At 40.3% G+C, this 12,861-nt stretch overlaps 1 protein-coding gene across 8 annotated transcripts in view; it reads left to right on the forward strand.

The window, feature by feature from the left end:
• The window catches only part of LOC148719621 (uncharacterized), a 30,987-nt gene that overhangs the window by 302 nt on the left and 17,824 nt on the right, over positions 1-12,861 (forward strand). The window contains exons 2-9 of one of the 8 annotated variants that reach the window (XM_088738751.1): positions 159-1,365; positions 1,610-1,729; positions 1,924-2,043; positions 5,059-5,160; positions 5,831-5,941; positions 6,115-6,216; positions 6,645-6,722; positions 11,094-11,195. In XM_088738751.1, the coding sequence (XP_088594877.1) occupies positions 159-1,365; positions 1,610-1,729; positions 1,924-2,043; positions 5,059-5,160; positions 5,831-5,941; positions 6,115-6,216; positions 6,645-6,722; positions 11,094-11,195 (1,942 nt within the window). The remainder of the gene's footprint in view (positions 1-158; positions 1,366-1,609; positions 1,730-1,923; positions 2,044-5,058; positions 5,161-5,830; positions 5,942-6,114; positions 6,217-6,644; positions 6,723-11,093; positions 11,196-12,861) is intronic. The other 7 variants (XM_088738752.1, XM_088738755.1, XM_088738756.1 and 4 more) reach the window with 7 other exon arrangements.

The following is a 12,861-nucleotide window of genomic DNA, read 5'->3' on the forward strand; positions in this document are numbered from 1 at the left end:
TATCTCAATATACTTGCAACTGACTTTGTGGCATAAGATAAAACTCAACAGCAAGGTTACTAAAGAACTGACTTTAAATATTGAGTGGGCATCCATAATTGTGATTTGTTACTGTTTTCCAATTTATTTCCAATAGCATTCTTGTTTTGTTGTTGTAGGATTCCACTATTCCTAGTGTAGCCTCTACATCACAGGAAGGCCAGGAAAACAGGATACTGAAAGTCACTTTTCTGAGTAGTGAGTGGAAATCATCAATTGATGGAGACTTGTCAACTATCAACCGAGAGCTAGCCATCCAGTTGGCTAAACACTCTAATGTTGATGTCAGTGTCTTACTACCAAAATGCAGTGAAGAGGACAAGAGCAGTGCTGAAAGTCACAATGTGAAACTCATTGAAGCAGATAGAGTTCCTGGTTTAAAGCCCATTTTTTGCCTGTCATCTCCTCCCAGAAACCATGTAATGGACTGTGTGATTGGTCATGGAGTCCACCTTGGCCAGCAAATTGCACTCATCAAGGGAAATCCACATTACTGTCACTGCAAATGGATTCAAGTTGTTCACTCTGCTCCTGAAGAAGATGGAATGTACAAAAACATTTCAGAAGGTGAACAAATGCAGCAGACAGAAATAAAACTTTGTAAGATGGCTGATCAAGTAGTTACCATTGGACCCAAGCTGGCAGATGTTTACGAGCGTTACCTTTGTCATGGTAAACAACAACAAAATGTTTTTGACCTAACTCCAAGCATTTTCTCAGAGTTTTTGGAAGTAGAACAAGCCACTGAAGAAAGAAGAACATTCTGTGTTCTTGTTATTGGAAGTGGTGACAGTCATGAAGATTTCAATGTCAAGGGGTACAACATAGCTGCTAAAGCAATTGCTGAGCTGAAAGGTGAATCCTATAAACTCAGGTTTATATGCCCACCTGGAGGAAAAGGAGATGAAATGGCAGAAAAGTTGGTCCGCTATGGCATTAGTCGGAATCAGCTTATTGTTCGTAGCTTTAATGATAGCAGAGAAGTCCTAGCCAACTTATTCTGTGAAGTGGATCTTGCAATAATGCCATCCAGGACTGAAGGATTTGGAATAACAGCTCTTGAAGCATTATCTGCTGGTCTACCCATACTTGTCAGTGGCAATTCGGGACTTGGAGAAGCTCTGAAGGAAGTGCCTCTAGCCTCCCACTGCGTGGTAGACTCTGACGATTCTAAAGACTGGGCCAGAGAAATCAAGAATGTACGTCAGAAAAAGAGGGAAGTGCGACTAAAAGAGGCAAGGTTTCTTCGTGAAAACTATCTTGAGAAGTACAGCTGGGAGGAGCCTTGTAGAAGTCTTGTAGAAAGGATGTACAAACTCACATTTGGTAAGCTAATCTCCTTTAATTTTTTTAACAAAATTTCTTTTCATTCAATAAAAATTAATTTTGTCTTTAAGAAAGTAAAAGTTTATGTGTTAATTTGATGTTTTTGGTGAAGGCAAAAAAGCACAAGAACCGAAAATGCAGTTGCTTTTGATTAACACTAATCACTCAATAGAATCTTGTCTTATCCTCAAGCTTCGTGAATGTAATTGAAAATTAATGCATTCCTCTTTTGTTGCTTATTTAGGTTCATTAGGAAGGGGATCAATCTTTCCAATCAGACATAAGAGGCCAACCTCCCTCTTTGTAGCTGATCAGCCTCCCAAACAACTTAGAAAAGGATTGTCTCATGTTGCTCCCCATAAAGGTACAATAATATCAGGATATAATCATAGTATTGATAGACCAATTCATTTCAAAATGGTTCCAAACCTTGTAAGCCCTACAAAGATCACCACTAGTCCAAAATTTTATGCTAGAACCATGTACCTATGAGCTGCATTTTACCAGTTGAGTCAACTTAGAGGACTCTACTGAAATCATTCAAATTGCCTTTTGCAGCTGCAGAAGTCCTCTCTATTGGTCGCTCGCCACAGTCAACTATGGAATGTGTGCGGTCTCCTCATCCTACTGTCACTGTATCTCAAGACAAACTTGTTGATCAAAGAAGTTACACTCAGAGTGAGTATTAAGTGCAACAAATAAATTCAATGTTATTTAGGATACTTAACAAAAAGTTCAAGTGAGAATAAAGTAAATTGTAATAGAATTTTGTGGAAGGTAGTCATTTATTTTTTTTTTAGGATTTCTGTTAAATTAAATGTTGCGATCAGAAAATGTTACATTCTCGAAAAATGTGCTGTAATTTAAAACGTGAGAAAATTGTAAAATTGGTATGTTTGGTAGTTAATCCATGTCAGGCCAGAACAGATGTCCATCTTCTGAACATCGTCAGAATTCATTTGTTGGAGCCAGTGCATTATATGACAGAGGACTTGTACACCAGAGAAGTTATCCTCAGGATAAGATTGGAACACAGCTGGGAATTTTTCCACCATACAGAGAGGATAGTATCTATCTATTGTACCATGTGTTTTGAGTGGGCTCTGCAGTCCTAGGTACCAGTTCCAATCCTCCTTCTCCACTTGTTTGCCTTGCTTGTAGACATGGTGGTAGTAACTGTAGCAATTGCCAGAACATACTACAGTTTCCTCAAGGAAGTTTTTCTTAAATATTTTGTCATATACTGCATGTAGGGTGCATTTGTTATGGTGCGCTATGCATCATGGTCAGGGTAATAAAGTCTCTGGTTGTTTTCCACACAAGTATGCAGTTGTTGTAGCTCTCTTGCTCCGGCTCGAGGAACCTAACCTGGTGTCAGGATCAGATAAACAAACAAACAAACAAACAAACAAACCTCGCGCCCAAAAGACTGCCAATGCAACCTGGGAAAACCGGCAAACCGCAATTCCATTCAGTTACTCAAAAGCACACTCGCACTCATCGAACATGAAGCGCATGGCCAACAGCAAGCCGCCGAAATTAACTTTCAATGATGATGCGCCTCCAACAGTACAACATTGAAGTAACATACAAGAAAGGCATGTCACTCCTCATAGCTGATACACTCTCCAGAGCCGCACTTCCCACCACTAATGACTCCAAGCAAACCAATTTTGCGGTCTTCAGGGCTGACTTTGACAACCATGTGAAAGACCCACAGATCACCTCCCAAACACTTGACGATATCAAAACCTCCTCAGCAAATGATCCTACTTTGTCCGCCCTAAGCAATACCATAATCCTAGGCTGGCCCACACAGAAGTCTAACCTTCCCCAAAGCCTCCACCCATTTTGGTTTTATGGCAATGAACTCATCACCCATGATGGGATCATCTATAAGGGAAAGCAAGTAGTCATTCCGTTGGCTGGTGGTGGAGCGATATACGGTGGTGGTGGAGCGATATACGGAATGCTTGCCAATTGTGTGGGATATGTGCCCAATTTCAAACACAGAATTCGAAAGAACCCATGAAGAGCCACCCCATCCCACAGTATCCCTGGCAATTTGTAAGCCAAGAGCTCTGCATGTTTGAGTCGCAAACTTACCTTATTACTGCAGATCACTACTCCGACTTTATCAAGGTCGACGAGGTCGAAAACACTCTGGCCAGCTCTATTGTGTCCAAAACACAGGCCCACTTCGCTCATCATGGAGTCCCTGAAACACTCTTAACCGACAACGGACCTCAATTCACTGCAATTGAGTTCAAAGCACTTTGTGGAAAATACCAAATTCAACACATTACCAACTCCCCCTATTGGCCAAAAGGAAACGGCAAAGCAGGAGCCCCCGTCAAGCTAGTGAAGTGGATTCTAAAGAAGTCAGGACCCCGCCATCTACAAGAAACCCTCCTCACCTATCACAATACCCCCCAGGCAGGACACATCATGAGCCCAGCCCAAAGAAGCATGGGGTGACACATCCGTGGACCACTCCCAGTCTCCCAAGCCCTCTTACTGCCAAATGACAACACCGCAGCATCTGTCCAGGATGCTATTGCAGCAAAACGTGCAAAGGCCAAACAACACTATGATATGACGGCAAACACCAATCTACCCTCATTTGGAATCAGGGACTTTGTCTATGCCAAACCACAAGTCAGGCCCTTGGCTTTATGGGCTTGTCACTGCAATACCAGCTCCCCGGTCTTACATTATTGAGACCTTCACAGGGCCAACAAGAAGAAACCGGTGCCACCTGTGTCCAGCTGCACCCCCACCCCCAGAGGCCCTAATCCCACGCTCCTGGATGAAACAATTATCTGCCAAAACACCACCCACAATTACGGTTGACTACCCTTCAAAACAACCCAAGCCTGTTCCGCCACCATCTTCGTCCAAAGGACCAAGCCGTACCATCAATACCAACTCAACTCGGGCAACTCCTGATAAAACAGTCCCTACATCACTAGCAGCATCACCTCAGAAAGCTCTGCCCTCTGAAGCCACCCCACCATCCCCAATGGAGTTGAACCCTACAGGAACTGCAACACACTCTTTGAATAGGTTACACATCCAATCAAGTCCGAAGGAAGGAACTCTGACCAAGACCAGATCAGGACGGGTGTCTAAACCTAGTATACGCCTTGACTAGTGAACTGCCTGTTTCCCCCTTTCAGTCATGTTGAACAGAACATGCAGTGATGACATAGACATATTACAACATTCTTCAAACTCTTTTTCTATTTTTCTTTTAGACTTTATTGGTTTATTATTCATTTTCTTTTAACTGGCTGCTGTACTAGTATGCTGTGAGATCCAGCACTTGTCACATTTGCTAGTCTTACAGCCTGAGAGTGCTACAGAACCCCTGTTCACTTTTCATACATTTTGTTGCTACTGCTAGAGTTGTATTTATCCTGTTCCAATGAAAAAAAAAAAAGAAACAAAGGAGAAAGGGAGATGTTATGGTGCGCTATGCATCATGGTCAGGGTAATAAAGTCTCTGGTTGTTTTCCACTCAAATACTAAGTTGTTGTAGCTCTCATGCTCTCGCTCATTTAATGACTTTTTTTACTATACTATCATGGTGAGATTGCAAAGTCCATACACATACAACACTGTAAGTAAAGTAATAAGATAATTATGACATTAAGTGTCTAAATGGCATTTTCGGTTTCTTATCCATATCAGGCCAGAACAGACGTCCACCTTCTGGACATGGTCAGAATCCATATGCTGGAGCCAGTTCAACAGATTATGGAGGATTTGTTCATCAGGAATGTCATCCCCATGGTAAGATGACAAAACAACTGGGAACTTTTTACCAAACAGTGAGGATGATATTGTTAAGCATGTGCCAGCTACATACCGTATGTTATGAGTTTGTGAAGAGTGTTGGATTCTTACTGGGTACTGTAGTTCTAGTTACTCTTTCAAGGCCTCCCTTTCTACTCTTCTGCCTTGCTTGTGAACATGGCAGCAGTTGGTATGATAGCAACTACCAGTAAGCCCCACTGTAACAGTTTCGTCAAATAAGGTTTTCTTAGAGCTCATCACTGACAAGAGGTGTTAAGAAGATGTTAAAGAACTTGTGTGAGCGCAACTCGCATGTGTGTGCTTTGGGATCACGTAGTTTAATAATATTGTAAGCAAATCACACGGACCTTTTTGTTTCTGATGTGTGCAATTTTCTTAGAGAAGAGTTGAAAGTTTTTCAGTTTTATCGATTGGCATTTTGTTTAACAGTTGTTGTTGTTTACCGCGAGTCTACAGTTTTCCGTGTTGGAATTAAAGTGTCTGTTTGGATTTTCCGTTTCGCTTCCGAAGAAGATGCATACCCTATTGACACCTCTGCATTACTTAAAATGGAAGCTTTCACTTGACATCTTTTAAGGTGTTTGAACCCCCTTTATTTCACAGAGCAGTTGTGGATTAAACTTGTGTTTTGCTTTTACATCAAAAGGTTTCTCTAGCTATGGCTTGCCTGCTCCTGTAACAGTGGATTATAGTCAGGGGAATCATCCTGCAGCCTTTGTAAATCCAAATAATCAGGGAAGCCAAACCTTCCCTCAGAGTGAGTACAGGAAATTTGTGATAATTTTTTTTTAAGAATTAAGAGGAGTAATAATAGGTAATAAGTGGCCTTTATTGGGCTCTGTGTAACTTGTTAGTCATAATGTATGTACAGTACCCTTGATGAGTTTTATTACTACAGTTTCATGGTGTTTGGTTTCTTATCCATATCAGGTCAGAACAGACATCTATCTTTTGAACATGGTCAGAATCTGTATGCTGGAGCTAGTTCAACACATTACAGAGGACCTGTTCATCAAGGATGTCATCCTCAGGGTAAGATTGAAAAATAACTGGGAATTTTTTCACCAAATAGTGAGGATGATAATAATAACATAATGAGCATTTGCTAGCTACTGTATATTAGGAACTTGTGAAGAGTGTTGGACTTTGACTGGGTTCTGTAGTTCTATTTGCTCTTTCTAGGCTTCCCTCTCTTCTCCTTTGCCTTGCTTACTAGCATGGCAGTAGTTAGTGTAGCAATAACTAGAGAGAACAATTGACAGTTTCCTCAAGGAAGGTTTTTTTAAAGCTGCTTACTGATACAAGGTATACCCTTTTGTCACCCTTACATTATTTTAAGTGCTCAAAACTTCATAAGGTGTTTCAACCCACTCCATCACACGGAGCAGTTATGAATCGAAGTTGTGATACTCTTTGACATCAAAACGATCCACTAGTTATCACTTGCTTCTTTTTTTTAGCAGTGGATTCTAGTCAAGGGAATCTTCCAACAGCCTTTGCAAATCTGAGTAACCAGGGAAGCCAAACCTTCCCTCGGAGTAAGTGCAGAAAATTTGTGGTTATAGGCTATTTTACAGTTGGGTACTTAATTGCCGATCCTTTGATTTGGAGTGAGGCTACAGGTGACCTTGTTGAGATAGAGATCAGTATCTAGTTAGCATGATGACAACTAAAAGTAATTTACATTTGAAAAGCAGCAACATTTGTGTCATGATATGGAGGGTCCCCAATAGGGTTCTTCAATCCCGCCATCCCGACTGGAATTTTCCCTCAATCCCTCAATCCCGACGGCTTTTACCGGCTAATCCTGGTCCCGGTCATATTTTCTTAATTTCTTACCTCAGCAAAATTATCCTTGAAGTTCTGTTTCAGATTCCCTCACAGCAGACCCAAGCACTTACTATTACGTTGAATTAGCTGTATCTCTCTGCACTAAAACGATGATCTAATTAATTTGTTTTCCATGACTGGTTTTAAACGAGTTTCGTCAGTCAATGAGTCCTTTTTATGGTTTTTATAGCTGGGTTTTTTGGGGTTTTTTTCTTTTTCTCTGTTTTGCCTTATTTGTTCGATAACACCTGCCCCCCGGATCACTTCGGTCCCTGAAAAAAGTGTCTCTTGGAGATGATAGCGATCAATGAAGAGCATTAAGGGTACATATGTGACCGGGCACAGGATTTCGTACACTAACGCTTTTCCATTAAACGGGTTAAAATAAACGGTTTGTAAACGGATAGTAAACGGGTAGTAAGAGCGTTTAAACGGTTTGCATGTCCGTTTAAACGAATAGTCCAAAGCGTTAAACGGTAGTGTAAAGTCCAAAAACGGATTCTGTAAACCTTTAAACGGCCGAGAAAAAAAATAAACGGATGCCTTAAAACGTTAAACGGTTGAACAACATCTATAGTTATTTTATGGATAGCTCAAATCATTAAACGGATGGACAAAAACCTTGAACGGATGAGGAGGGCTAAAGAACAGCGGGAAGCCATGCACATATCGATCAGAAACCGTTGCGAACAATTATACGAATTGTTCATGCGAAACACTGACGTTTCATGCTAATAATATTCGACTGACAACAATAGAAAACTAAGTAAAATTAAATTACTAGCCTGCAATTAAGCTATCCACTGGTGAGTGAAGCAAGCCGAGAGCGAGTCTCGCTCTGGAGAGCTCGCAATGCATTTGAAAATTTGCATAAGCAGAGGAAGCAATCTGTTAATCTTACCATGTGGACTGAACATTCTCGACAGAAAGAAAATAGAATTGAGAAGCAAAGTCGTTTTTTTTTCATGTTCCTACATTGTTTCTTCTACGTATTGACTGAAATGAAAACGCACTATCAAGTGAAAAACGTTAAGAAATGCCGCTGATTTTGTAGATTTCACCGTCGGTTAATCGAAACAATTTTGCATACGCATGTAACAAAACTTAACTTTCTTTCGCTCGTGTTTCATCTAGCATTCGATTTCGTAAAGTAATGTGTAATTACAGCTTTTATAAAGCAATTTCTGTTTCCTTTCAATCGATGGAAATAACAGATGAGAAACTCGATAGCCACAGATTTTGTAAATTTTGCCATACACGTCAATCGAAATAAATTTGCATAATCATGAAAACAAATCTCGCTCTCCTCATTAAACGGGTGCAAGTAAGCATTAAACAGATGTATTTCATTTTAAAGGGATAGGTTAACCGTATAAACGTTTAGTCAAAAACGTTCAACGGATGAGCAAAGCGTTTAAACGGATGAAGAAAGCGTTTAAACGCTTTAATGATCCGTTTTAAATGGATGGTAAATGGATAGTAAACGGATTGATTCGTTAAACGGTAAAGCGTTAGTGTACGAAATCCTGTGCCCGGTCACATATGATCACGACGTACCACAGCAAATTCACTGTTCACTACACACATGGCAAGACACCGTCAATCGCAACTCAGAAGACAGTTTGCTCATTCACAATTTTCAGCCATGGCAACGATCAGCTGGAAATTCCATAAAATCGAGTACAATTGTGCTCAACAGATACTGAAATATATATTCGTTTCGACCCCAGTTTAACCAGTGCTACATGTTCCGGCTCAAAATGCCATAATCACCGGTAACCAAAGCGTACTATAAGAGGTTGAAATAAGAGCCTGTATGGATTTCAATTTCGAACGAAAACTATTTCTGTTTTCCTTTGAAAAGCTATGATAAAGTTCGAACCTCTCTAAGTGGTGTCCTTTTTATGTTGCCGAAATGCTTCTGTAAGCCATTTGAGTGATTTTGACGCGTATAAAGAGTACGCGTCACTGTATTGTAGCTTTCAAAGGAAAAAAGAGTTTAAATTTTAAATTCATACAAACTCTTATAGTATGCTTTGGTCACCTGCAGCTAAATTAATGTGAAATGATTATTTGATGATTGCTATCATCTAGGAGCTTCTTTAGCAATTCGCTACAATTAATCTATAATTCTGCTATTGAAGTGAACAGCTAGAGACCGTTTCAAGCAAAAAAGTTGGCTCGCGATCCAACGATGGAATTCCACCAACATCATCGTCGGCATCTTCATTATTAGTAGACTCATCATCCAAATCTTTGCTACTGCTTGAATCATACTGCAGTATGCCGTCTTCCTCATCTGCTTCTTCGGCTTCGTTTCTTCGTTGTTCCTCAAAGCGTTCACAGGAGACTGACTCACCCTGTCGCACCTCTCTCTGGTAGAGGTAGGAAGGCAGGGTTCCGGCTCTTGCTATTGTTGTCTCTTGTCTGACAGAGCGCTGACGCACTGCAGCACCAAACGTTTGTGCCCAGTCCCTCATAACTTGTACACACTGTGGTGTCATTGGTACAGCTGGCTAGGGTTGTATAACAGGCACGACCGACAGAAACATTGCGTGTTTGGGCACAAGATACCAAGACTTTGGATTTGTAAAATAGATCGCCGCCCAATGGGTCGTTCTCTTGATACCTTCTGTGTCTGCATTTCCAAAGTTTCTTGCATAATCCAACACTATTTATAGCGTGCAAAAAGGGCCACCTCTCGTCGGTTTCGGCTACTGGGGACGTTTAACAAATCAAAACGCACAACTTAGAACCTTTCAATAGCGAATGCCGGAAGGATTATAAGAAGGGGCTGTATTTAGAAGAAAACAACAATCAACCAAAGAAAAACCCTCAAAATTAAACTGAAACAAACAAGCATGGTCTGCAGTGAAATGATTGGTTACTGAGGTCATTGGTTTGTCTGGAAACGTGATGGAAACATGATGCTACGTGAAATTGCCCTTTACTCATTACTGATATTAATAGACCATAAAAAAGCGTCATTTTTCACTGTCAGAGTTCTCGCAATTCATTGTCTTCATTCGCAATGTAATAGTTGCAAAAGTCTAAGTTAGTAAAGGCAAGAAACAGAACTTACCTAACTGTTTCCCAGACAGACTTTAATGTCTTCTCCTTCCGTGAAAGTTGTGGCCGAAATTTCTCCTTACAAAGAACGAATTTCCACTCTTCCCCTTCTCATAAAACAAAGCTACGCAGCTAATAACATCGACAACATCATTGTTAATGTTAAGTGATCGCTAGGGTACGTTAAACTACGCAAACAATAACTTAGCAAGTCTCCCTCGCGTTGAATATCCCACGTGCACCGATCAGGATCTGTATAAACTTGACACTAGAAATATCATGGTCAACAAATAACAAAGGTCACAAAGACATTGTCAAATTGGATTCTCATTATGGCCAAGGTGTCCAAGGTTCACGAAAATAGACCACAGATCACCATAGGGGTCACAGAGCAGCGTGATAGGGTTGTGGAAAACGTGGATGTCAACTAGGTCATTGTTTGGCTATTTCCGACCATTTCCAACATTAATAAGATGAGCTAGCTAGCCAAGATGACAGCTTCAGCTTGATTTTCTTTGCATATTTCAGACTCTGAAATTCCCGAATCTCGGTTCCTTTAAAGCAACATTTCCCGATTCCCACCTGTTAAAATCACCAAATCCCGTGTCCCGGTCTTAAATACAATCCCGAATCTCGTCCCTCTTTTCCTTCAAAATCTTGAATCCCGGCCTTTAAATAAGCCAAATCCCGGATTCCGAAAAACCTATTGGGGACCCTCTGATATGGTCACCTTTAGCCTCACTCCAGGTCAAAGTCTTGGCAACCAAGCATGCAATTGTAGATTGGAATCTTTGTGTTAAGAATTATGTGCAGTAAAATAGTGACTGATAACTCGCCTTTTTTTGGCTACTGCACTGTTTATACCTTTTGTCATTTATTGTGGAGTATCTAATGATTTTATGGCTTCACTTTTATGGTAAGACCAGAAATTCCAGGAGCAGAAATATTGTAATAAGATAATTATAATACCAAGTATCTAATTGGTATCTTTGATATCTAATCCATGTCAGTTCAGAACAGACATCCATCTACTGAACATGGTCATTATCCATTTGTTGGGGCCAGTTCAATATATAACAGAGGAGTTGTTCATCAGGGATATCAACCTCAGGGTAAGATGTCAAAACAACCGGGATTTTTTTTTTCTAAACAGGAAGGATGATATCGTTTGGCAATTGTCAGGTATTGTATGTTAAGGTGGCTCGTACCAGTTTCCTCGCGCGGTGAACAGGTCACTCTTGCGTGACACGCGTGAGAGAAACGTGCGAAAGAAGCGCGAGATCAAAAGATGAAAATTCAAAACAAAGATGGCAGCGTGTGGAATTTTTTCTACTTTTGTGAGAAGTTTACGTAAGAGCTTGTATTTGATGTGTTGAGTGACTACTGTGAATGCAGGAGATAGAAACTAAGATAAAGAAGACGAGTTTTGGAGAAGTAAAGGTTGCTTCACTTCACATTTAAAAGAAATATTCAACTGATATGAAATCTTGCGACAGCGAAAAAAGAACTCAAGTGAAGGATAATCTACCTGAAGTGGAAGAAGACTTTGAAACTTCAATGAAAATAATATGATATAGCCAGAAGTCATGTGAAGGATTTTTAAGATGAGCCCGGGAGGCTGTCTTTGACGGCTGTTTAATGATTTTCTTAGCAGTAAACGTCTGTAAACACCAGATCGTAGGTGCTCGCGCGAGCACATGCAATTGTCAGCGGTAGCTAAAACAGATCATGAGCAAATGTCGATCTTATAGAATCCAGATTTTTAAATGCGCGAGAACGCATGTGGAAATTGCTAAACTTACAAAAGCTATTGCATGAAAACAAGTCCGGTGACCTCTTCTTTTTATTGTTCCAATATGATAATAATGTCGAAAGGAATCATCAGAAAAAAAAACTAGAAAATTGTACGAAAGGAAATTTGCGATGTGTGAAAATTGCCCTTTTTGTAGATTTTCTGAAATTCCGCTCTGTAGAATTTTTTAAAAATCTTTGTGCATTTTCCTTTTCAAGTGCCAAAAGCAATCACTGAAAAAAATCAGGGGGGTCACGGGGTTAGTTTTCGAATTATTTAAGCCACAAGCTTAAAAAATGCGTCTGAATAAGCCTATGAAAGCGTTGCCATGGAAACTGCTAGTGACAAAATGACATTTATTTTTGGATAACCAATGATTAGGTAATTCAACCCGGTAAAAGTGTTCAACTGGCCTTGGTCAGTCTTTCTGTTGTATTCTTTCAAAGTTACAAACCGTCAAAAAGATGAAAACCGGTACAAGCCACCTTAAGAGTTTGTTATGAATGTGGGATTTTGACTGGTTCTGTAGTTCTTGTTACTCTTTGGCAGGCCTCCCTCTCCACTTCTCTTCCCTGCTTTCAAAAATAGCAGCAGCTTGTGTCAGTAGCAGTTACCATTTAAGTACTACTGTACAGTTCCTCAAATAAATTAATTTTCTCAAAGCTGCTCACTGAAAAGAGGTATACCATACTGACACCTTTGCATTTATTTAGTTAAAGTGCTACTACGACCAAAATTGCACCTTTTCTTTTCTCCTCAGAGGTTGAAAGTACTTACCCTAAGTAACAAATTTGCTAAATCTTAAGGCAAAACTCCATCGAGAAGTAATATTATTTTCCCTATATATTTGCAATCTAAACGGCCACCATTCTTCGAACTACAGAACTCCGCGCGAAGAAGAAGAAACTGGGTCGAGAACGGAAGTGACGTCAATGACTCAACAAATGTGGCTAATTTGGTATGCTGAGAGGGAGTTGTTTTTCTGG

Source organism: Stylophora pistillata, chromosome 11 (genome assembly GCF_964205215.1).
Source record: "Stylophora pistillata chromosome 11, jaStyPist1.2, whole genome shotgun sequence".
Lineage (NCBI taxonomy): Eukaryota > Metazoa > Cnidaria > Anthozoa > Scleractinia > Pocilloporidae > Stylophora > Stylophora pistillata.